Source organism: Bubalus bubalis, chromosome 11, assembly GCF_019923935.1.
Source record: "Bubalus bubalis isolate 160015118507 breed Murrah chromosome 11, NDDB_SH_1, whole genome shotgun sequence".
Classification (NCBI taxonomy): Eukaryota; Metazoa; Chordata; class Mammalia; order Artiodactyla; family Bovidae; genus Bubalus; species Bubalus bubalis.
In genome coordinates this window covers 58,366,500-58,393,166 of record NC_059167.1, presented here as the reverse complement: position 1 = coordinate 58,393,166, position 26,667 = coordinate 58,366,500, and the positions used below count along the sequence as shown (strand labels likewise).

Below are 26,667 nucleotides of genomic sequence, written 5' to 3'. Positions count from 1 at the left end.
AACATACAAATGCAACTGTGCCAAAGTTTAAAAGTTTATGGGCACACCATCTGCATGTTTCTAACAAAAAATAAGTTAGGCTCCCATGAAAGTCTATTACATGACTGAAACTATAATTATAATGGGTTAGCTACTGGTAGGCTGGTTTGGGGATCTTTTAAAACTGTGTATGTAGGGGGGAGGGGAGCTGCATGCTCAGGATGGGACTTGCTGAGCCAGGAATACAAGCTGTGCTTTCCAGCACACTGGGGGAACATGGGTATGCTCCTGGTCAGAGGAACATCCGGTTCCTTTTCTGCACCTGCCTCCATGTGCAGATGAGCACACGTAATACTGACAGTGCCAACTTAGGTGAAAGGCAAACGCTACAATTTTCTTCAGTAATTCAAACAAGTATTTACCAAGAACTCCCTATGCGCCTGGCCCTGGAGTAGGAACTGAGGACACAGCAGGGAATAAGAGAAACAAAAATTCCTGTCCTGGACTTCCCTGGTGGCGCAGTAGATGGGAATCTGCCTGCCTTGCAGGGGACATGGGTTCGATACCTGGCCCGGGAAGAGTCCACATGCCTCGGAACAGCTAAGCCCGTGAGCCACAGCTACTGAAGCCTTTGTGCTCTAGAGAGCCTGTGCTCTGCAGCAAGAGAAGACACTAGCAATGAGAACCCTGCGCACTGCAACCAAGACTAGTTCCCCCTTGCTGCAACTAAAGAAAGCCCTCGCGCAGCAACCAACACCCAGGGTGGCCAGAAATAAATTTAATTAAAAAAAATTATTTCCTGTCCTGAAGCTTATATCCCCCTCCCTAGACAACAGTCAACAGACAGGTAAATTATTTGGCATCGGGGATAATATCCAGAGCTATGCAGAAACTTAAGTCAGGGAGGGACGGGAGGGTGAAGGTGACTTTGGGCAGAGGCCTGGAGGAGGGGAGGATGAGTGAGGGCAGGCACGCCCTGTCAGGCAGGCAGGCAGGCGCATGGGAGAAAAAGGGGCAGGGAGAGGGGAGAAGGCCGGAGAAGTAGCCCTGGTCACTTCTCTCCTGTCAGGCCTGGGAGGTCAAGGGGAGGATCTGGGTTTTAGTCTGAGCGAGGTGGGAAGCTGCTGGAGGGTTTGGAGCAGAAGGGTGATGCTGTGTGGGAAGGGAGTGGTGGCTTGGTTGTCGGAAGTGCTGATGGAGGGGCTGGAGAAGAGACCAGATCTGGAGTGCTGTGAGGTAGAGCTGCCAGGGTGGGCTGATGGGCTGGATAGAGGGAGAGAAGAGGAGGAGGAGTGGGGGGTAAAGTAGAGAGAGGGGAGGTGGGTGGGGAGGAGAAAGAGAGGGCTCCACAGGGATGTTCATTTCCTGGTGTGGGAACTGGAAGGCTGGAGCTGCCGCTTACTGGAGGAGGTCTGTGGGAGGTCAGTTCTGGCAGCACCTCTGAGGCACCTGGGAAGCTCCACTCAGGCTCTGAAGGGACTTACACCTTCAGCATGGTGCCAGGCAGAGGGAATGCTGCGTTCCTTCCTATGAATTCTGGGAACTGCTGCATCAGAATCACCTGGGATCCCAACTAAAAATGCAAATTCCTAGGGCATACCTTTGACCTACCAATTCAGACTCAGAGGGCAGATCCCAAGAGTCTGCACCTTAGCCACACCTGGGGTCTCTTCTGCCCATGGATGACAATGGTCAGCATATTTGCAAACCTTCCCTTTCTGAGTTGGAGAATGCTGTTTCACGTAGTGAATGAATTTCATCTGACCAATTAATTAGCAGCTCCTGGGGTGGGTGGGTTTCAGGGAATGCTTTAGCATTCACTCCTGCCCTGACTGAGAAGCAGGACGCTGCGCTGGATGGCCCACTTAGGCTAAGTCCCCAAGCGTGGCATGTGAAGATCCTTAATGGAGGAAACCAGGCACCCAGGACCCAGGTCTTTATCCGGGCAAGAAAAGCCAGACTTCTGGCCAATGTGACTTCTCAAACTTCTGTGGGAACTGCAGGTAGATTCAAGGATGCTGAACCCCATGGAGGCGGACACTCAGTGTCTGAATCCCAGCTGGATGAGATGTGCAGTGAGTACCTTTTCTTTCTCAGTGGTCATTTTATGCCTCTTTATCTCACAGCTGTAAATGTGTTTTCATACACTTCTTCCTGTTCCACAAAGATTATATGATCTTCTGGCTCTAAATCCAACACTCCTTCCCTCATATCAGCAATACTCAATTGAAGTGGGCTTCAGAATCACTAGGGGACCTGGCTTAAACAGGCAGATTCTGGGTCAGAAGGTGGAGGAGGGGTGTGGAATCAGCATTTTAAACCAGGGCCATGAAAGAAAGAACCACAAGTGGACTAGAGCCACACTTCAAGAAATTTAGTTTTCATCCCACAGATTCCTCTCTCCCAAATTTTACCCACTGGGCAGGCTTCACTCCAGACCCTCTGGGGACCCACATTCTGCCTGGCGGCTCCTGTCACAAGGGAGGGACAAGTCTGCTGGCAACTTGGACCTCACAGGAGGGTGGAGGGCAGCCAGGTGTGAATAGGCTCAGTTTGCAGCAGTTTTGTTAAATGAAATTAGTTGCTAAAAGAATCTCCCTATGAGGATTTAAAAAACGTCATTTCTCTTTTTTTCGTTGAATGTTTTTTCACTCTTTTCCTATCCTTAACGGAAAGAAAAAATGAGGGTGGAGTCACGGGGCTATATCAGGAAGAAGACGGAGAGGCGCTGCCAGGGCACTTGAGACTTGTCCTAACTGGGAGATTTTCACACAAATGGAAAACTCCTCCTCTGCACTTATTCTGATCCATCCTTCAGTCTTCATTTCTCCAAAAACCCTTAAACACTCATCTTCAGCCCTGGCCCAGCCACGTGGAAGACTGGCAGGTTCCAGGGTGCAGACCAGATTCACCGTGCATTTTAAATGGGGACCGAGGGCTTTCCTGAGCTGGCCCTGCCTCTGGCAACTGGGCTGACCTTTACTTTAACAGCTCTTCCTGCTACCTCAAGATAAAGAACCTACATTTTCCACTGCAGGACAGACTTTTTTCTAAGTTTCCCACCTCACAGCATGATAGACGAATTAAGAAAAACCACACCCAGCTTTATAATGAAAACCAGTGGCAGGCTTTTCCCTCCAGTGTTCATTTGTTTTTGGTGTATACGTGTGGTACATAGTGAAGCTGGCTGGGCAAACAGGTATTAGGACCCTGTTTTTTGTTGGGGGGAGGGTTACATCTGACCCTAGAAGGCTCTCCCTTAAGGTGTCTTCAGCGGTATGGGTGACCCTCTTGTTCACATTCCCTCAGCAACCTGGGGGTGCCCCCCACCCCTGGAGAGGGACTTATGTGTCTGGAAGGCTGGGTTGGGCAGCAGAGCCTGTTTGAGTTCATCCCAGGGTAGAAGCTACTTGAGACACATCCCTAAGGCCTTTCCCAAGGCCAGAAGCCACAGGGAAATCCTATTCACATCCTGGGCCTTCCCTGCATGACTGCCATCCAAGTACAATCAACAGCATCGCAGGACAGAGTGAGAACGCCTGAGGGTGCTGAAAGCCAGGTGTCCCCTTTCCAATTCATCATGCAGCTGAGGTCAAATAAAGCTCCTCATTGCACCACCTGGGCAGGTAGGTTTCAGAATCTTAAGAACCTCTATGGTCCCTGTGAATCAAGCTCGTCCCTGCTGCCCACAACACTGGCAGGCTCCAGGCAGTGAGAGCCTTGCTGGCAGCTGCCTCTTACACCTACCCTCTGCAACTCTCTCTCTCTCTCCCCCCATTTCCACCTTACAACCTCCACTCGTGTCACTCCTCTGTCCAGAATATGCCCTACTTTCTATCTCTCAAAACTGAGGCTTTGACCTCAAGGCCTGGCTCAAGTCCTCCTTCTCCAGGAAGATGTGCCCGACGCACCGCAGGTAGATCTGCCCTACATGGGGCTTGCTCTAACCTTACACGGCTCTGCTGCAGTCCTGGCCTGCCTCTTACCCTGACAAATCACTCAGTACTTCAGGCTTCCGCCGCCTCCTCTGCACTGTGGGAAGGATCTACTGCACAGGGCAATTCTGAGGATTAACTGCGCTAGTGCCATCCAAGCAAAGTTCCCGCTCAGAGTCCACGTGGACACCCGACAAATATCAGTGAAGACTTCCACTAGTGCCCTGATCAGAGGAGGCCACTGCTCAGGTAATTTTTGGTTTGACAACAAGTTTCCAGAGTTGCTTGGAGAAACAATACCCTTGAAACAGAGAAAGTTTGTGCAGCCAATTTACTGCTGGTTTTGTGGTCTACAAAAACAAAGAAAACAATAAGCTTGAGGCTAGAATTAGAGTGAAATTGGGACATTCTTGCCTAGTGTGGACATGACCTAAAAAGAATCTAGATTTCTCAACAAAAAGTCTATAAAAATAGTCACTAAGGGAAAAAAATTTTTAAAGAAAAGGGAAATCTATTTAATTTCTTGGTTTAGCAAGTTAACTACTATGAAACTTAAAGGCGAAAGTAAAATCTACTGGGCCTGGTGGTTCCATGCCCAATTTTAATTCTTGCAACTCTTCGATGAGGTCCCAGGTGGCACTAGTGGTAAAGAACCTGCCTGCCAATGCAGGAGATATGAGACCCAGGTTCAACCCCTGAGTTGGAAAGAAACCCTGGAGAAGGGCACAGCAACCCACTCCAGTATTCCTGCCTGGAGAATCCCATGCACAGAAGCGAGCTACAGTCCACAGGGTTGCAAAGAGTTAGACACAACTGAAGCAACGTAGTACACACAGCACACACACATTATCTCTGCTTCATAGCTGAAGAAAATGAGACTCAAGCAGAGCAAATGTCTTATCCCAAACCACATAAGAGAGCTGGAAATCAAACTCAAGTCCACTGAAAACCAAAATTCACACTCCTCCACTCCATCATTAGAAAAAGCTGGCAATGTGGCTCAGGGCTGGCGTTTTAGCAGGCAGTGTTCAACGTGAGTCTCAGCCACCCCATCCACTAACTTTCCCAGAGGGAGTCCACTTTTGCCTGATAGACCTGTGGGATGCTAATGTTTTGTTTGGAAAAACAAACTTCACTGCCAAGAAAAACCAAGTAATTAATAATTGCACGGTTCTATACAGTCAACCCTCTGGTATCCACAAGTTCTGCACCTGCATATTCAAGGAGCTGCGGATCCTGTGCTGTATTTAAGATTCACGGTTAGGGGAACTCACAGCTGAGGGAGTTGAGGTTGCAGAACCAGGGATCCGAAGGGCTGACTGAGGGCCTTGAGCATACACAGATTTTGGTATCTGCACGGAAGAGGGGGTCCTGGAACAAATTCCCCGAGGATACTGAGTCTTCCTAAAGCTCGAGATGAAACCAGAGGTTCAACTATTTTTCATTTCTGCTTTCAAGTTTTAAAGCTTTCCCTCTCTGCTAATATGGTGGCTGATTTTTCAAAGTTCAAAAACTTATAGATTTTTTTTCCCCTAAATGTCTCATTGTATTACCCAGATGTTTCAAACGCATGTTGCCATTTCCGAGATGTCAGGGGTAGGCGTTATCTAGCAGCTGGTAAATATCATAGTTCATGCCCCCACGGGAGTTATGGCTGCTGCCTCTGTTCTCTATGGCCAGTTCCCTTGGCCTCCTACAGTTAAGCCAGCTTCTCTCAGCCCCTCACAGCTCAAAACAGGGCGTGCAGCCCATTCTTCTTAACCCTTTAACAAATCACTCCAGGGATCTGCTTTCTAATATTCCAAGCTCTTCTCAGGGCAGGAAGTCACAACCCACAAATGAAAAAACCACTTTGGAGCATATCTTTACCTCAAAATCTCTTTGGTCAACAGAAACCAACACAATATTGTAAGCAATTATCCTCCAATTAAAAACAAATATTTTTTTAAAAAAGAAAAAAACAAGTCTTTGATACTTGGCTTTATATTTTCTTTAGATATATGTCATTTATGCTGAAAATTCAGGAGACTAGACTAAAAAGGTGTGAAAGTTCTGAAGCCTCCCCATAAAACTCACTTCTCTCTCTTAAGAGAAAGGAGGTCCTTAGGCACAAATTAAGGCACAAGTTCTTAACAAGCCCACTCTTTTCTACCACCCTACCCCCATTCCCACTGCTTTAAATCCTCTATAATTAGTAAAAGCAGCCACCACTGAAGTGACTTAGCAGCAGCAGCAGCCACCACTTATTAAGATCTAACTAGTACAGACACTAACCTAAGAACTTCATTATCTCTTTCAATTCTCTCAACAAATTTAGGAGAAACTAGAGGTTTGGGGATTACATGAAGCCAGCATGACAGCCAAGATTCAACCCTAAGTCTGACACCAATGTTCTCCTTGTCATCATTACCCAGCGTCACCTCAGTCATGAAAGTTTCAAACCGCCACCTCCCAAAAGAAGTGCTTCTTCAAGCAAATTCTTGCAGGTCAGGGGCCACTGCAGAACCACCTGAAAGACCTTTTGCTAGGTCAACCTGTTTTACCATAAAAAGCATGGGAAACAGGAAAGGTGAAGAAAAAATACAAAGGTTCTAAAGAATGCTTTCACCTCCGACCTCTTCCCTCCTGTCAGAGGTCAGATGAGCAGTCCCTGGAACAAATAGGATAAATCTGTGGCCAGTTTCCCATTCAGGTGTTCACATCTCTGACTGGGAAGAAAGAGCTGACCTGACAAGTCTCGCCTTCAAGAGAAGGCAACATGGGCTCCGTGTCTATATTAATTAAACCAAGGCCTCCCCTGGGCATTTCTCTGCTGGCCCCTCGCTCTAGTCAGTGAGTCATGAAATGAGGACAAGGCTCCAGGGAGCTGAATAGCACAGCTGCACAGCTGTGAACCAGAAATGACAAGACACAGGTGGTTCGAAGTTTTCTCCCCAGGGGTCCCCTCTCCCACACACTCCACCACCATGTCCCTAACTGAGGGGAGCACTGAGGTCATCCCATTATGGAGGAAGAATCTGGAATGTTCATCCCAGCCAGCACAACTCACCACCTGAAACTAAAGCCCGAAGCCCTCCATCACCATAATACGTGTGAGGCCTCAAAAACGCTTTACCTTTGCTGAACTTTCAGACTAAAATACTTCATTCCACTTGAGAGAGTAGCTGGCACGAGCAACCCCCAGTTTTTCCCCACGTGCTTTAAGAAGCCCCTCTTTTAAAAAAAAAAATATTATTAATGGTCAACAGATTCCAAACAGAATTTGCCTGCCAAGATTTCTTTGGCAAAGAAAAGATACTTGGGTTTTAAAAATAAATCCCCAGCTTCTTTTTGCTAAACTCTTCATCTACTCACTTGAAAGAAAATTCATGAGTCTCTGCAAGACCAGTATTTTTTTTTTTTTTTCAATGAATTCTTAGCACCCAGGGTTCAAATCCACTTACCCTCAGTGTTGGAGCTGATGTCGTCCTCCACTCCGACCACTTGCCCCCGGTGACCCAGGTGTGGGGCGTGGTCGGGCCCAGGGTAGTTGGGAAGGGCCGCCTCTCCTCCGGGATGGGCTGGAAGAGCATCCTGGTCCGCTGGCCCGGCCCCTCCCTCTAGGGAGGGCGGCGGGGCTTCCCCGGGAGGAGCAGGTGAATCTCTTTCAGTCTCTGGAGGAGCAGGGACTCTGGTCCCTGGCTGTTCAGAAGACTCGACTCGCCCTTTTAAATCCGGGGCATTGGTCTCCCCCTGAAGTCTCCTCTCTTTGGTGTGAGGGTCCAAGGGGGAAGATTCTGTTTCAGGCCCACTCTGAGATGCTGAACGTGGCTCAGGGGAGGCCAGGTCAGAATCTGGAGCAGAGATCCTACCCCCTAAAGAAACATCGACTGAGCTGTGGCCATTTGATGCCTCCGCTGGCTCACTAGGTGGGTATTCGATTTCCTCCTCATTCTCATCATAATCATCCAAAGTGTCCTGAGTGTAGTCATCCTCCAGGGCCACAGCATGGCTGAAGGACTGTCCCAGAGGAGCTGAAGGACGGGCTTTGGAAACGTCTCCTCCAATGGTCGCTGGCCTGACGTTGTCCAACGGGGAAGTGCTGCCTATGTGAAAAGCCCACACTCCAGGAATGCCCAGGTTGCTGTGTCTAAACAGAAAGGAAAAAAGATATTGTAGCATACGTGTCCACCCACCACCTTCTTACAAAGGTGAGCAATTTATCTGAAAACTGAAAGACTATTCAGATCAGATTAAGTTTTCACTGGCAGGGAACCAAACAAAGCCAGACTTACATGATGACTGAAAAGCATTATATTGGAATTTTGATGCAAACAATCTCTTATTAAACAATGGGTTTCAAAGGCCATATGCCTACCGCCGGACACTCAAATCAGAATTCTGTACTACATGTTTTATCTAAATGGCTATATGAAAACACCTAGGGAATAAGGGCTTTCCTGCTAGCTCAGATGGTAAAGGATCTGCTCGCAACATGGGCAACCTGGGTTCAATTCCTGGGTTGAGAAGATCCCTTGGAGAAGGGTATGGCTACCCACTCCAGTATTCTTGCTTGGAGAACTCCATGGACAGAGGAGCTTGGCAGGCTACAATCCATGGGGTGGCAAAGAGTCGGACATGACTGAGCAACTAACACTCCCTGCTGACTCAGTGGTAAAGAAGCCTCCTGCCAGTGCAGAAGGCATGGGTTCAATCCCCAGGTTGAGAAGATCCCCTGGAGAAGGAAAGGGCAACCCAATCCAGTATTCTTGTCTGGAGAATTCCATGGACAGAGGAGCCTCGTGGGCTACAGTCCATGGGGACACAAAGTGTTGGACATGACTTACCTACTGAACGCAAGCACACACACACTTTTAACAAACTCAAGAAAACATATGCTTAAACATTTCTGCCAAACACCTAAATAATAATGAGTCCTTTTTATTTGAGAGTTACATGCCAAGTGCTTAACATTCTTCAACACAACTTGCAAGGTAGGGGCAGTGATATGCCTGATTTTTCAGAGGAGAAAACAGGTTTAGAGAGGTTAACTAATCTTCTTAAGGTTGCACAATAATAATTGGCAGAGCTTGGACTTGAATTCAGCAATAACACCAAAGCCTATGCTCTGAATATCCACATCATGTCAGAAAATCAGTACACCATAGTCAGTCCACATCCTAATTCTTTTACACTACAGAACGTCAGAAACATTTTGCTGTTTAGTCACATGGATTATTCAATTAATTCACAAACCCTAGTAAATCAATGTCAAAAAACTCAAAGAAATAGAAATACCTAAGTATCAAAAATGTTGAGCAGATGTAGAACAAAGGTAAGGGGCAGGGAGTGGGGGATAAGAAAGCAGGTTAATTAACTGCCACGGGTCACAGGTAAGAGGCGTCCAGAAACATTTGGAGCCAGGGAGCTCACTTGTACACCTCCACTAGAAAAGAACACAGGCTCCATTCAGTCTTCCAAATATCCCAGCGATCCATTATTTTAGTCAATGATACATTCTAAAGAGAATAACCCCACAATTTAAAAAAAAAAAAAGGAAAACCCGAAGAAAGAAAGGGTCTGGCTGGCTTGAATACACCCATTTCTATACTCTCTGGTATATGGACCAAACACCAGGCTCTCAGTCTCTCGTGTCGTGGGATTTTCTCTGCAGTCAGTCCATGAGAAGTCAGTTAATGACTAATAACATTAACAGGAAATTCATTGACTCATATGAGGACAAGAGAATTTTGCTCATTTGGGCTGGTACTGCTCGCCTTCATGTGGATTTCTATAGCAATAATAGTTATTAACACAATCCCAAGAATCAGCCAGTCCCCAGCCCTTCACATGTTGTTACCACCACCGCTGTCGCGATTAGTTTAGGGAAACGAGTATAGAAAGAAAAACTTTTGATCCTTTGTGCAATATGTTTTGTAAACTTGGTAAGTTCTAATAATTAAATGCTGGTGCTTTCTGGCAAGAAAGCAAGGAATGTTAGAGAAGATAAGAGAGGACTCAGAAAATCTGAGGATGTTGAGTTTATTATCACATCGGAGGTGTTGCAGCTGTGAAATTTCTTCTTGAAGTCAGAAGCAGAGAACTATAAAAGCTTCAAAGAGTAGGAAAGTACAAATTATGGCAGATAAAAGCTAAATAAAATAGCCTTCTACTTAAATATGAATCACCACCCTGGCTTTTGTCATTGTGCATGATAGGAAAGTAGCCAGTTTGAGTTTATCCTAAAATCCAAGGTCATTGGGAAAGCTTAGCGATAGAAAGAAGTTAATTTATTTCCTAGAAAGAAAACAAGGCTACAAAATGAGATGGACAGTGCCTTCCTCCCTGGGGTATTAGGAGGATTAAGCTAGAAAATCAAATAAAATGTTCAGCATGGGGCCCTGCATATAATAAGTGCTTAGTAACTGTTTTCTAGGAGACAGAAAAGAATAATCTCAAAAAATGCAAATGTGTACATTCATATTTAAATGTGCAGAAGAAGAATTATTACAAACACACTATGAATTATATAATTTATGACCTCTAAACTTATAAGACAAGTTTGAGGAAGAAAATAATTCTATTGACTAGGAGAATTTTATTTTTTAAAAATGCATACTGATGCACTGAGGGGCGAGTGGCATGATGTGTGTCACTTACTTTAAATTAGTTACATAAAAAAGAAAAAAATTATTAAGATGGCAAAATGTCAACAGCTTGTAAATCTAGATTACCTCCACTTTTCTGCATATTTTTGAAATTTTAAATAATGAATGCTGGAGAGGGCATGGAGAAAAAGTAACCCTCCTACACTGTGGGTGGGAACGTAAATCAGTACAGTCACTATGGAGAACTATATGGATGTTCCTTAAAAAACTAAATATAGAACTGTCATATGACCCAGCAATCCCACTTCTGGGCATATATGCAGAGAAAACCATACTTTGAAAAGATATGTGCACTCCAATTTTCATAACAGCACTATTTACGATAACCAAGACATGGAAGCAACCTAAATGTCCATCAACAGATGAATGGATAAAGATGTGGTGTGTGTATATATATATATATATATATATATATATATATATATACACAATGGAATATTGCTGAGCCATTAAAAAAGAATGAAGTAATGATCAAAGTGAAAGAGGAGACTGAAAAAGTTGGCTTAAAGCTCAACATTCAGAAAACTAAGATCATGGCATCTGGTCCCATCACTTCATGGCAAATAAATGGGGAAACAGCGGACACAGTGGCTGACTATATTTTTCTGGGCTCCAAAATCAATGCAGATGGTGATTGCAACCATAAAATTAAAAGACGCTTGCTCCTTGGAAGGAAAGTTATGACCAACCTTGACAGCATATTAAAAAGCAGAGACATTACTTTGCCAACAAAGGTCCGTCTAGTCAAGGCTATGGTTTTTTCCATTGGTCATGTATGGATGTGAGAGTTGAACTATAAAAAAGGCTGAGTGCTGAAGAATTGATGCTTTTGAACTGTGGTGTTGGAAAAGACTCTTGAGAGTCCCTTGGACTGCGGAGATCCAACCAGTCCATTCTAAAGGAGATCAGTCCTGGGTGTTCATTGGAGGGACTGATGTTGAAGCTGAAACTCCAATACTTTGGCCACCTGATGCAAAGAGCTGACTCATTTTAAAAGACCCTGATGCTGGGAAAGATTGAGGGCAGGAGGAGAAGGGGACAACAGAGGATGAGATGGTTGGATGGCATCACCGACTCGATGGAGATGGGTTTGGGTGGACTCTGGGAGTTAGTGATGGACAGGGAGATAGACAGGGAGGCCTGGCGTGGTGCAGTTCATGGGGTCGCAAAGAATCGGACACGACTGAGCGACTGAACTGAACCGAACTGAACACCATTTGCAGCAACATGAATGGACCTAGAGATTATCACACTAAATGAAGTAAGCCAGACAAAGAAAAATATCATATGATATTACTGATATGTGGAATCTAAAAGAAGAGAAAGACACAAATGAACTTACTTCCAAAACAGAAAGACACAGACACAGAACACAAACTTACAGCTACCAAAGGGGAAAGTGGGAGAGGGATAAATAAGGTGTTTGGGGTTAACACATACACACTACTATACATAAAATAGATAACCAATAAGAATCTATTGGATAGCACAGGGAACTATATTCAATATCTTGTAATAATGGGAAGGAAAGAAAGAAAGGAGAGAGGGAGGGAGGAAAGAAAAAAATGAAGGAAGGAAGAAGGAAAGGAAAGAAGAAAGAAAAAAGTAAAATAGAGGATTAAGTTGGGGAACTGTTCTATCATTTGGAGGTAGAAAAGGCCTTCCTAAGAATAATACCGAGACCTGAAATCACAAAGGAAAAGGCCAATGACTTTGACAACCCTAAAGTTATACCTTTTAGATCGTAACTACCTTTAAAGATGAACAAGTGGATAAAAATATGGATGGCATTTAAGAGAAAATATTTTTACTAGATTTTGCTTATTTGTAAAAGATCTCTGTAAATACCTCAGTAGAAAAGAGCAAAGAAATGGCTATTAACCATTGAAAAGGTGCTCAGTTTTACCAGTAATCATAAAAATTAGAGTGAAAATATGAACATTTACACCTATCAGATTCACAAATATTAAAAAGATTAGAAGCCTGTAGGAAATGAACATTGTCAATCACAGCTCTCTATTATTGGTGAGATTGTAAGCTGGTGCAGGGTTTCTGAAGGGTAATTTGGTTAACATGCACTAAAATGTTAAACTGCATATACCTTTTCTCAGCAATTCTACTTTTAAGAATTTATCTTTAAGACAAATGAGCATCCAAACAATGTATATTATTTTGTTTACTGCAACAATAATTATAAAAAGGAAAAACCAGAAATAGTTTAAATGTTCATCGATCAGTTTATTATTTTAATAATACAGGCCATATATGATGCCATGTTTTATAGCCTTCAAATAATAATATAAAGATATCTTACTGAAAGATGTCCATAAGACAGTGGTAAATGGGAAGATTCCATATGTATAACAAAAGAACCATTTTGGTTTTAAAAAGGTTTTGTATACACCTAAACTTCTGAAATGACTATTAATAATGGTTATCACTTTGAAGCAGTGATAATGGGTGATTTTTACTTTTATTTCACAATTATCAGCATTACTTGCACCTTATTTTAGTTTTTATACTAAACAGATTTTACTAAAGAAAACTTCTTCTGCCAGTCATTCTGGCCCCCTATCTTCCACTTTCAATCAAGCAACTCGGAGGTTTCTAGGAAGCATGAAAGACAAAGATGAGGTAGGCATTGTTGCTATTGTTTGGTCACTAAGTCATGTTTGATTTTTGTGACCTCATGGGCTGTAGTCTGCCAAGTTCCTCTGTCCATGGGATTTTCCAGGCAAGAACACTGGAGTGGGTTGCCATGCCCTCCTCCAGGTGACCTTCTCAACCCACAGATTGAACCCACATCTCCTGCATTGGCAGGTGGATTCTTTACCATTGAGCCACATGGAGGAAGGTAAATGGAAGCAGTGTATATGTGTACATGTCTGCGTGTACATGTCTGTGTGTCCATGTGTGCCTATGTGAGTTCTTAGGGGCCTTTACGGCTGTGGCGGGGAAGCATAACTGCTTTTTCCCACAGGCTTTTTGGCCTCCACTACCTCCTGTACCCTGAGGAGGTGTTAGCACCTAGTCCCATGCTCTGGAACTGTCAAACTGTTCCTCCATCTAGTCTAGGAGAATGCAGGCTGCTAGTATACAGGGCCTAGGCCTTAGACATCTTTGTCTTTCCAGCGCTTGGATGATGTCTGAAAAGCAGAGAATCCATGGGCTCCAGAGAAGAGGGTGGTGAAGCCAGGGCAGAAAAAGCAAGGAGCTAAGTTTTCTCCAGAGTCAAGACTAAAAGGCAGCCTCAGTGGAGCCCATAAGATGCCCAATGTGAGTCCTGAGAATGGGAAAGCAAGCCAGGATTCAGCATAAAAAAAAAATAGTAGTTCAGAGCTCCAGACTCGTGCTTGAATTTTGGCTTTGCCACTTCATAACTTTTTGATTATAGGCAATTTAACTTTCCTAAGCTCATTTGTCACATTGACAAAAGAACAGAACTTACCCCCCGAGACTCTTGTTGAGTTTTAATTAAGAGAACTTCTGGAAAGTGTTTAGCATAATGTTGGCAAACAGTAAGCTCTCCATAAATGTCAGCTCTGAGTAACCCTGTTTGGCTGTAGGGCCCGCTCTCTGGTCCCTGAGTAGAGAGGATGGCATGCAAAAGTGTAAGGTGTTCCAGTACCCAGTAATCTCATTCTGTCCAGCTTGTAGACCCGTATTCAGGGAAGCATAAAAGCAGAGAGATTTTTTTTAAGCCCAGAAATGAGTAAATATCAACTGATGCCAACCCAGATACTGAGCATGATGTGGACAAGCAAAGTGCGCTCACGTGATGGGACTAAGGAATGTGCCCAGTTCCAGGCATTTCATGAAAAACCCATCCGGGCGATTTCAGATAATGAAGCCATTGAGAAATCCCAAGACTTCCAAAACCCTAGTGATCTGTTTGTTGGTTTTTCTCTTTTTTTTCCAAATTACACAACTCTTAATTTAACTTTTAACACCTATCTGTTTAAAAGACTAACTTACAACATTTCCAGCTGTGAAACGATTAACCTGGAAAAACCTCAACCTGGCAGTTATATTACTGAATATTTTTATGTGGTTCCAAGAGCAATGTTTTCCATAGCAAGCCTCAGTGGCTGTGCTAACACACACACACAAACACACACAAACACACACACACACACACACTCACATATACTCACACACATAGTTTGGTTTCTGGTATCTCTAGCCAATACAGCAGGAAAAATAACGAACCTTTTATATTTTGGTCAACTTGCTCCTCCCAGGGTCTAGTCTAGTTCCTGGTTTTGACATTGATGCCTTGCTTAGTTAGAAACTACCAAGATACTATTTAATGGTCTTAGAGCCACTGAAGTTTGGGTAGCTCCTAAGGGTCCTTACATTCCAACAGGAAAGGGCTTAAGCCCTATGCTACTTACTGGTAGAGATTTTTCACAGACTGTTCAGTGCTAGTCAAGCTGAAATATGGTCCCTGTCTATTCAGGTCATCAACCTCTCCTCGGCAGAAGCCCACCCGGGCTGGAAGCTGGAGCTGGACGTTGTAAGATTCTTTGGGGCGTGTTCCAAAGAACTGAAGGCCATTGGCAGGATAAAGAAAGAGGGCGTAGGTGTCAGATTCATCAGATGCCAACACTGCCTGGAAAGTATTCAGCTGTGAAAAAAATAGACAATATTCTTAATAAATCAAACAAATAACAACAAAAACTGCAAGCAAAGCATTATGAAATGCAAAGTGTTGTCCCCCTTCTCAGGATTTCTCTAAATTGTTTTAACATAATATTCTTTTCAGTTTCCTCTCCAAGTTATAAGCATAATTACATAAGCTGTATTATTATAATCATCTTTTATCAACTTAGATTAATAGTTGAAATATGCATAGGTTAAAAAAAAAACAACACACAGGTTAGGACTTCCTTGGTGGCACAGTGCATAAGACTCTGCCTGCCAACGCAGGGGACACAGGTTTGATCCCTGGTCTGGGAAGATCCCACATGCCACGGGGCAACTAAGCCCCTGCACCACAACTACTGAGCCTGTGCTCTAGAGCCCACGTGCCACAGCTACTGAAGCCCGTGCACCTAAAGCCTGTGCTCTGCACTGCCATGAGAAGCCCACACACTGCAACAAAGCGTAGCCCCCACTCGCTGCAACTAGAGAAAGCCTGTGCAAGTCAACAAAGACCCAGCACAACCAAAAATAAAGGACTTTTTTAAAAACACAGGTTAAAAAAAGAAACCTATTTTTTAAGGTTTCAAACTTCTATCATCTAAACTTCTTTCAGAGCTGAGAGTAAATAGCAAAATTAATGTGTACATTCCCATAGTCACTGCCCTAGTTTACTGCTCTGGGCACTTATTGGGATCATTCATTCATTCATTCATTCACTCATTCACTTATTTATTGAATCCCCTTTATGGGCAGGGGTGGTGTGAGGCGCTGGCTGATCAAAAGGCCTCATTACTGTTCTCACAGCCTCACTTTCTATTCTCTTCCATCTACCTTCTGACACTAGCACCAGAGTTATCCTATCCTCATTTCTCAGATGAGGAAACCAGGACATAAAGGCTAAGAGACCTGCCTAGGTTAGGCTGTTAGTATGCAGTGGCAGGCCAGCCAGCTCCAGGGTCCCTGCCCTGCACCACCAGGCCGTGCCAACCACTCCTTGGCCTGCCACGCCAGGTGATTTATAAGCTGCAAACTCTCTTTCCAGGCTCACATCCACTGTATCTTCACCAGATTATTTAATATTGCCCATCTGTCCCATGTACTTTGATGCTTCTGAACATTTATTTACTCACGTTTTCCTGTGTCTAGAAACACTCCTGACCTTCTAGTACTGACCTCTGAGGGGTTTTCGAGATTCCCTGTAGATTTATTGCTGTTCTCTGACCCTCCACGACATCTTAATGAGTGTTTCTAGTTAGGAGTCACCTCGTTTAGCCTGATTAGCTGTTTACATGTCTGTAAACTTGATTCATTAATTCATTTGTACATTAATTCAGAGAGCCAGGTGCCAGCCAAGCACTGGACAGTATGCTTGGTGGGAACAAGCAAAGGGGCAAAGGATGGAAGCCTCCACCCAGGACAGTCTCAGAGTTTATGACAGGGAGCAGCCATGGCTGGGATTCCAGGAGAGTTGCTGGAGAAGGTAGTAGAGGCCAGAGAGGAAGGCATGGGCCCCAGACCTCAGGGCTGGAATGGGCAGGCGTCGCAGAGGCTGACTGAATGGTAATAAACACTGCAGGAGCCAAAGCAGACCAGAAGGACAGGCCAGGAGCCTGAATTAGCCACAAATGCAACACCCAGGTCCTTATAGAATCCCTCCTTAAAGTTCAATTTACTCTAGTATTTTCAACAGGACTTTTTTTTTTTTTTTTTTTTGCCTTTATCTACATCCAGCTATCTCCCTCACAACACACAAATGATCAGTTAATGGTACTTGAGTATCTTTTAAAAAATGTTATATGAAGGCCTCTGAAGACACCCCTCTCACTAAACCCCATTCTTTTTGCAACTTAGCAAGGAGCAGGAGAGGTATTTATAAATACCACTACTTCCTAAATATTGTGACTCCTAGAAACATTATTTACTGGTAAGGAGCACTGTCTCCCCATTTTGCTAGACACACAAAGTTAGGCAGAGAGAAACGTATCGCATTTTACTAAATAAAACAGCAGACAATAGGTATGGGCCTGTCCTGCATCCTTCCCCAAATGCTGGCCAAGCTCTTTCTAATGTTAATTATTCTTTTTTGATGTTTAACTTCGAAGTATAGTTTGGATGGTTTGCTTACAAGATAAAGTTTAGGTGTTAAAATGTTTTTCCAGAAAAAAACCAAAATATTATCCAACTTTTCTTCTAGATCGCCAACATAGAAAAGGTCACCTTACATGGCTTGGCTTTTTGCTTTCCTTTAAGTTCAGAAACTTAAAGACAAGGGGGGGCCCTCATATATTTGTTATTGTTTTCATTGTTGATTGTTTCAGCCGGAAAGCTTGACTTTTCCAAAAACAAAAGGCAAGGGATGTTTTCTAGAATTTCTCAAAGCTCGGAAGCCATAACTTCTGCCAAACGTAAACAAAGGCCATTCTGTATCATGTCCATACAGAATGTACACATGATCGATTAATGGCAATTCAGTAACTTAAGAGTTTTACTTTACTCAGAATAAATAAAGTTCCGCTAGAGAAAGAAAGGTACTCAAGGAAAGAGACTCTGTTTTAAGAAGCAAAGCTTTCAAAGCTTCTGGCATTGATTGCCCACAATAAATGTCAGATAGGAGGAATCCTAGTTCTACATCTAGAGAAGCTCTGTGAGATAAGGAGGTCCTATAGATTGTGAAGGAATTGAAGGGGATGGGAAAGGGAAGGAAAATGTAAACAGAGCTGGGAAAGGGAGAGTCTGGCTTTTTACTGTGGGGTCTGGGTATTTAGCTAGTCAACAAATTTTATTCATTCTTTAAGCCAGTGAGCAAATTTATTTCAAGGCAAAGTTATTCAACGTCTTTATATGCCATCCTTGAGACAAGCACTTATTACAGGTGGCAAGCATTTATTTAATATACTTGTCTTCACTGAAATAGGCAAATAGAAAAAGTTTAAATAGGATTTAGGATCCCAGAGTACCAGCCAAAAAAGTCTGGCTGTTTAAAAACCATCCGCACACCAAATGATCACGTTTAAAGTTTTCTCTCAGTTCCACAACATTCTACCTAATCCCTAAAGAGTCTGCTTCATGATGTCCTGCAGGGTTCCTCCCCCTAGAACACTCTTTAACTGGCTTCCTAACCGGAAAGGTCTACACATTCCTGGAGAAAAGACTTCGCAAGAACCCCACATGCTCTGTCCCTGAAGGAAAAGCCTCAGATGGGCTGCCAAACCTCACAAAAGGGTCACCGGTTTCCAACTTCCTCAAGACCCCAGGGAGGAGAGGAGCAGGGCCTGTGCTGCGGAGCTTCAGGATCCACCTTCCTGCTATCAGAAAGAGAAAAGCCAGAGCCCTCAGGAGAAATCAATCAGCTTCGGGCTCTCCCTTCCAGGTGCAGGGCATCACCAATCAGTCCTGACTTGATGCTTGGCAAAGCCAGGCTGACAGGTACAAAGCATGCTCCTCAATGAGTCCCCAGTTTATGCAATTTATTTAATTTCAGCCATCTGGCCAAATATCACAACAATACCATCCATGTCCCAAAGGGTTTGCCTAAAGTGGCTTACAAAAATTATAATGAAAATTAAGAAGTAGGGTCACAAAGTTCCCCTTCTTGTCTTCTTTAGGGCCTCATGCTCTCTATACTCGGAGAAGGCGATGGCAACTCAGTCCAGTACTGTTGCCTGGAAATCCCATGGACGGAGGAACCTGGTGGGTTGCAGTCCATGGGGTCGCGAAGAGTTGGACACGACTGAGCGACTTCACTTTTGCTTTTCACTTTCATTCATTGGAGAAGGAAATGGCAACCCACTCCAGTGTTCTTGCCTGGGGAATCCCAGGGGCGGCGAAGCCTGGTGGGCTGCCATCTATGGGGTTGCACAGAGTCGGACACGACTGAAGTGACTTAGCAGCAGCAGCAGCTGTTCTCTATACTCCTAGCATTATTAGCTTCTTGTCTCCATTGTTTGGTGTGAATGCTAATCTCCATTCCTTAGTATATTTCTCTATCTACCATTACCTATACATCACTGTCACTTGCATGATTTTCCCTCATTCATTTTCTTCTGCCCTTAATCCTACAGATCCTGCCAAAAATACCAAAATAAATTCCCAGTACTATCACATCCCTAATACTATAATTTTCCTAACACTTGGTCTTTAGCAAAACTTCAGCATTTCTTTAACCAATTTCCATGTATGTCTCTGTTCTCTATGTCTGCATAGCTAGATCTCAGACACAAGCTAAACTCTCTCAGACAGACTGTAGACCTCCCTTCTTTGGGACCTCAGCTTCAAAATTCAAAAAAAGCTACAACCATGTCCTGCTTTTACTTCTCATTTTCTCACTGGATCCAACCCCCTCCATCAATGACCATCGTTCTTTGAAACATGTTGGCATATCTCACTCCCGAGGTGAGGCCTCCACTAGGAAGCCTTCTGCTCATCTTATCTTACTGCCCACATCTGCCTTCATCCATATCTCCAGCCTCAGCTCTCTTGGCCTTCTCCTGGGACACATCCTCAGCCAGCACAATCTGTCCTGTTGCCCCATTCTCAATATCCATCATTTCAGCCCAACTTAAAAGTTGACAAAACATTCCCTGTACCACACAGATCTATGAAGCCCAGTTTTCTATCCCCCTTCATCCCTCAAATAACAACACCCTCACCCACACCACCCTCGAGAAAAAGACACAGCTAAAGTAAACATTAGTCCTCTTTATGTCTCCCGTCAGTAAGTTCTTTGAAGGTCAAACTGACTCACTGGAAAAGACCCTGATGCTGGGGAAGACTGAAGGCAGGAGGAGGAGGAGATGACAGAGGATGAGACAGTTGGATGGCATCACTGATTCAATGGACAGGAGTTTGAGCAAGCTCTGGGAGTTGGTGATGGATAGGGTAGCCTAGCGTGCTGCAGTCCATGGGGTCTCAGAGTCGGACACGACTGAGCAACTGAACTAAACTGGGACTTTGCTCTGTGATGTACTTACGACGATTCAAGGTGTCTCAGATTGTGCTGACAAACACTATTTGGTCATAGCTTTTTAGATTCCTACAGTATCAGGTACCACATCCCATCACATCCATCACGAATGTCCATGGTGAGAAAGGACAACATCTGAAACAGTTTTAAAAGGTAAAGATGCCTTTCCTCTGACATCTTCAAGTTTCTGGTAACTCTGCAACATGTTATATGCCAAGGTTTAAGAAGGCCATGTAGAACTCACACAGTCCTTCAAGCAAAGTAGATTACTGTTTGCCAAAATCTATTTCCAAAGAACTATTAAAACAACAACTCATGTCACAGGGCTCTTTAAAGTATTCAGAAGGAACCTTCAATGTGGGTAATTAAAAAAACATCCTCTCTCCAAACAGAATCTTTATCTCCTTTCTAAATTAAACATTCTGAAGCCAGCTCAACATTTGGCAACATTTCTGAAGATTAATTTTAATTAGAAAAGTAAGAGATGGATTCTACAAATCTTCCCACGCTCTGCCCCCACCATAAAGAGGCCCAGACAGAAGTTGCAATGCAGAAAATCTTGTATTTAAAGAGTCCTTAAGTTAAAAGACCCACATCACAGTATCCTTTCAAGATAGAGAAATCAAAGAACCAGAATCTGGTCCTACATCAACCCCATGTAGGGGAACACAGATCTGCTGAGCAAATGCACCTGCTAAGACTAAGGGACTACAATGGCTACTTTAAAATGTCACCTTAGTGAATTCTCACAACAGTCCTGTAAGGTAGGCATTGTTACCTCACTTTACAGGTTAGTAAACTAAGACTGAGGCTGGATCATTGCTTCCAAAGTCACTGGATAACCTTTCATAAACTACTTCTTTCAAAACGTTTTTTGTCATTATCTTCACATCAGAAGCATTATTTCCATGCTACAGATGAAAGAGAAAAATATTTGTCTGCATTACAATTTTCAGTTTCAAATAAGTGCTGATAAAATTGGACTCCTGAAGCTCTAAGAGTGACTTCATCACCCCATAGGTTCTGTGCAACTGCTCATCTCTACAAATCATCTCACTCAGCTCAACATTACCTTTTTTCTCTCTGTTGAAAAAGACAGATGCAGCTGGATTCACTTCAGACCACTGGAATACTAATTTGGAAGTAATAAGGCATCAATAGTATCCTTGGCAAATTTCATTCCAAGTTCATTCTTCCTTTGAATGAGATATGAGTCCAAGGACTCTTCTGGTACTAAGATCACATCAAAAAAATAAAACAAGCCTCATTTACTGGAAGTGATTGGAAAAGGCATAACTATTGTGTCTGCCTACATCACTTATGCCAATAGAATGGGTCCTGCATGAAAAGTCTGGGTAGAAGCAACAACAAAAACCTAAGAATCAACAAGTCTATATTATAGGGCTTCCCTGGTGGTCCAGGGACTGGAACTTTACGCTCCCAAAGCAGGGAACCTGGGTTCACTTCTGGTCAGGGGACTAGATCCCACATACTGAAACTGAGAGTTTACATGCCACAACGGAGGATCCCACACACCACAAAAGAGAAGAAAAAGAAAGTCTGTATTCTAAACCTGCCTTTGCCTTACTACGTACAGAATTCTGCACACTCACCTTAACTTACTAGTTAATGGCAAACAGTGAGTTTTGCTGTACTTGTCTTGCAGCAGTGTTGTGAGAAGACAGCAAGATAAAGTGTTGTTATAAGAATTAACAAGATATCCTGAATAAACAACACATATAATCATTGTCCAAGTAGTCAGCCTTTCCTTTGAACCCTTACCTTCTCAATAGTCAAAAAGAGCACTCTTTGAAAAACAAAATCTTCTATTTAAAATCCTTCAAGAGCTGCCCAGTGCCAAAGACCCAAGTCCAAACTCTTAGCAGAGCATGATCTGCCCCTACCCCATGGCCTTCCCAGCCTCATCCCCACCACCCTTCCTGTTCAGTAATAGGATACCACGTGTAATGCCCCAAAACACATTAACGATACAGTACGTAGGTGATACGTCATATGTTACCCCTTCTATAGGGAATGTTCAACTCTGCTCAACTCCGATTCAAAGACAATTGCTCACTGAAACTTTCCCAGATTAGGTTCCCTAACCAGGGAGGGGTGGAGTTAGTCTCCTTAAGATGTCACTTCACTTACATTGAATTATAATCAATATTAAACCCTGAGATTCTTGAAAGTAAAGAATGTGTCGTTTCACAGTGTCTACACATCCTGACATACAGTAAGTGTGCAAAAAAGTTTGCTGGATAAATAGCTCTCAACTATGTTTAAATACAAATTACTTACACATACATATATTAATATATCACATATATATGTTTAGAAAAGAAGATTGGAAGAAAACAAAATAGCAGTGGTGACCTCTGATTAGTATAATTATAAACTGCGTTTATCTTCTAAACTTTGTATTATAGGTATGTTAAACTTTAAATGTTTTTTAAACTTATGGACAAAAATAAATGAATGAATCAACATACTTACCTTATTTATCTTTATCCAACCCTCCACCTAGCCCAATGCCCTGCACAAAGAAGGTGCTCAATATATGTGTTTGACGAGTTGCCAGTCCAGGTTCGATGCACGATACTGGATGCTTGGGGCTGGTACACTGGGACGACCCAGAGGGATGGAATGGGGAGGGAGGAGGGAGGAGGGTTCAGGATGGGGAACACATGTATACCTGTGGCGGATTCATTTTGATGTTTGGCAAAACTAATACAATTATGTAAAGTTTAAAAATAAAATAAAATTTAAAAAAAATATGTGTTTGAATTAAATATACTCTGTTGAATTGAATAACTGAAATGTCAAATCTATGCATTAAAAAGTTATTCAATAAACAAAACTAGATGTTTCCAAAAAATTGGCTAAAATCAATTCAAATAGTTTTTTACATCTCTAGATCCTCTTTGCTTAGTAGAGTCTTTAGAAGATACTCCTCTCATTCAGGGAACACAGTAAGAATGGCCACTATCTTGAATCATTCAGGGAGAGTGTGCAAGCTACTTAACCTCTCTGAACCTGAAGGAGGATATGTACTGCCTCTATATAGCTAAAAATCACACTGATGAGTTAAAATAGAGATAAGCTGAGAGTTTCAGCCCTTGGAGTATGACATTTTAGATTCAGGTTGAATTTCATGTAGGAACCCTTACCTACCCCAGGAATGAGGCAAGTAACCTTTTGCCAAACCACCCTGACCCATCTGATAATTCATTTGGAATACCTCAGTGAATGAGTGCATGCAACATACTTACCTTCTTTATCTTTCTCCAACCCCCCACCTAGCCCAATACCCTGCACAAAGAAGGTTCTCAATATCTCAGGTAGAGGCTATACAATGGATTAAGGGCAGTCTTCTGTAAAGTTGGGAGCATGTGAACTGGTACCTGAGTGACAGTTGGGCAAAAATTATCAAAAACTTCATATAAAATGCATCAATTTGGCCCATCAATTCCACTTCCTGGAAAGTCAAGTGGTGACATGGCATAAAGATTTAGCCTAAAAAAGAAAAAGTGCTTCACAAATTTATAATGATGAAAAATTGGAAATGACATTGCTGACCACTGGGCACAGTGAGAAATCCACTGGATGGAATATACAAACGTTAAGGATGTTGTAGAAATATTTATTGACAGTGAAATATATTTGCAACTTACTAAAAAAATTTACAAAACAGTATGCTGAGTGTGAATCCATCATTAATAGACAGAGACACATACAGATACAGATAGGAAAAAGCTCTGGCAGGTGCACACAAAACTGTTTAATAGTGGATATCTTAAGTGGCAGGAAAATGAGTGGCTGTTCTTTTCAAAACTGCCTGCCATCTTCTGATGTTTTTCCTTCAATGAACATATAATCAGAAACAATTCTTGTATATATGAGGTGATTCTAAAAATAAACAATCAAACCATAAACTCCCTCCTGCATCTGCACTGGGGCATTCACATCTCCTAAGCAGTTCTCCTTATAAGAGTGACCACCTCTCAGACTCTCAGAGAAAGTCTGGAGAAAACCAAGCCACTTCAGCCCCGGTGCCACCAAACCTTGTACATGAGGTTCATCAGGAGACCAGACTCAGGAGAAACTTCAAGCCTGGGTTCCAGCCCAGAATTCAAGTCCATCTTACAGTAAGCACAGAGGCCAAGCATTCTTGGTCGCTTACCTCTCCCGAAGGCGGGGCCCCACGCTTGGCTTCTTCGTAGGCGCCCACCTGCTCCCAGGTGGCCAGAAAGGCGTGGGTGGGAGTGAAGTGCGCGCCGGAGAGTGGGAAGCCTGTGCGCACGTAGCTGGCGGCCAGGCCCAGCACCCCCGGAGAGGTGTCCTGGCGGTACAGGACCCGGCCCCTGCCGCCACTGGTGTCGATGTCGGCCAGGAAGGGGGCGATGGCCGGGAAGTCTGTGGGGAAATCGTCGTCCACATACTGGGTTTCCCTGGGGAAGTCCTGGGTGGAGATGATGCCGTTGGTGCCCACCTGGGGAATGAGGGGGACAAAAGGGTGACCGCAGGAAGCCCAAGGACGTGAGAGCCTACCCTGGCACCCCAAGGAGGGAAGGGAGCCCTCGAGGCATGAAACTCCCCACTTCCCCATCCTCTGTAAGCCTGACTCCTGGTTCAGAGCGACCAGTGCAACTTCAACCGGCGTCGTCCCCCCCGCCCCGCCACCCTATCCCACACGTGCAGTGCAATAGCTCCAGGAGCCCTATACTCCTTCACATACCTTTTCACTTCCCTCACAACCCTGGGGAAAAAGCTCTGGGTTCGAGGAAGGAGCACCCAGTTCTGCAAATTTGCACGGCCCTCTCGCTGAACTTAACTTTAGACCGCACGCACTGGCCGCCTTAGGAATCCCACCTTCTTTTCTGCCTGGGACGCTTATGCGGCTGAGAACAATTCTTAACTGTCCCCTTGTAGCAGGGGAAAGCAGTGCGTTTGACAAAGGCAAAAAGCCAGGTCCCACCCCAAGGGCGCTCGGGGACAGCCGACGATGCGGACTATTTCCTCCCCTCGGAAGGCAGGGGTCCGGTGAGATCCACACTACCAATGACCCCTGTTCAGAAGCTGCTAGAAATCTGCCGAGTCCCGCACTATGAAGAAGCTAAACTTACGTAGAGGTCGCTGAATTGGGCATCATAGAAGCGCAAGGAAAGCGTCAGCTTCACGGCGGCTGAGCTTTCGTCGTCGCCTTCCTGCAGGAGCTGGTCCCCTCGCGACTGCCCGTAGGGGAAGAGCTCGCTTGGGTGCAGCGCCGCGGCCCGCGACAGCAGCAGCAGCAGCATTAGCAGCAACGGCGGCGGCGGCAGCGCCGGCCACCCGGCCGCCTGGTCCCCCCGCATGCTTGCTCGGCCCTGGGCTGCCGCGCGACAGACCGCGTCCCGCCCGGCCAGCCAGCCCACTAGCGGCGCCGAGCGGGCCTCCGACCTGGATCCCCGCGGGTGCCGGGGTGGGGCGGGACTCTGGGCCCTTCCAAAGCGCTGATTGGCCGCGGCCTTGGGCCCGGACCCAATCGCCGGCTCTGAGAAAGTTCGACAGCGGCCACCACATCTGGTTCTCGTTAAGTTCTCTAAGGCAGCGGTCACCGGAGCGGCTGGGGCTGGAGAGGTGAAAGCCCCCGCCAGGGGTGATCGGAATTACTTCTCCTCCGCCTCCCCTCCCCGAGAGCTCGCGGGGAGGGGAGGTCATCTCCGCCCTCCTGACGGGGCTACCCGGAGTTCCTGGCGAGTTCCGCCCCGTGGACCAAATGGCCCACACGGTTCGAAGGCGGCGGCGCTGCAGGAGATGACCTCGGCGCCAAGGGAGACCTCGAGGCGGCATGCGCCGCCAGCCTGGCAGGGCGAGGGTGGTGGGGGTTACGGTTTGCGCCCTGCCCTGGGGTCCCAGGCGCCCGTCGCCCTGGACGTCAGGCTCTCGAGCCAAGAAGCAAAAGGCATTGTCGCAGCCACAGCTTCCCATGCGGCCGCTTCACTTCACCCAGAGACGCGTTGCGGAGAACCGCGGCTTTGTGTGAAGCCTGGGGACTGACTCCTAAATTCCATCCCCCTCCCGAAGGTTGCCTCCCAGGAGGACGGGACCGCCCGGAAGGACTGGGCCACCGGGCCGAAATGTCTGCCAGTTCGAGTCAAGAGCGTTGTTTACCTTCCCCGGGGAAAACCGCACCCGGGAAGGGCATGAAACGCTACAGTGTGTGATCGGCTGTTTGGGGCGTGGAATAAGGCATCCTGTTTGGACACCAAGCAGAAACGGGCTAGGCGCCACGGTGGAGAGACCCTGGGTCGGGCATCGAAGCTGCTCTTGACCGCTGCCACAGAGGTGGTAACCCGAGCTCTCCGCGGAACTGGAAACCTCACAACCGCCAAACCAGAGGCCCTGAGAGTGTGGGGGAACCCCATCTACCATAAATGTACCCTCAGCGAAGCTCCAGTAGCTGGAAGAGATTTTACTACCAATTTTATTATCAAGAGCTTGAAATTTCCCAGATAGT

At 44.9% G+C, this 26,667-nt stretch overlaps 1 protein-coding gene and 1 long non-coding RNA gene across 2 annotated transcripts in view; one reads left to right on the top strand and one right to left on the bottom strand.

Moving 5' to 3' along the window:
- The window catches only part of NID2 (nidogen 2), a 91,682-nt gene extending 66,071 nt beyond the window's left edge, over positions 1-25,611 (bottom strand). The window contains exons 1-4 of the mRNA XM_006046344.4: positions 25,295-25,611; positions 24,352-24,660; positions 14,956-15,188; positions 7,358-8,043 (exon numbers count right to left, since the gene is read on the bottom strand). Of these exons, the coding sequence (XP_006046406.4) occupies positions 7,358-8,043; positions 14,956-15,188; positions 24,352-24,660; positions 25,295-25,522 (1,456 nt within the window). The 5' untranslated portion in view covers positions 25,523-25,611. The remainder of the gene's footprint in view (positions 1-7,357; positions 8,044-14,955; positions 15,189-24,351; positions 24,661-25,294) is intronic.
- Positions 7,989-13,828, top strand: LOC123328085. The gene is made up of 3 exons (XR_006542848.2): positions 7,989-8,104; positions 13,091-13,195; positions 13,694-13,828. It is a non-coding gene; the product is annotated as an uncharacterized LOC123328085 (long non-coding RNA).
- Positions 25,612-26,667: the final 1,056 nt, after the last annotated feature.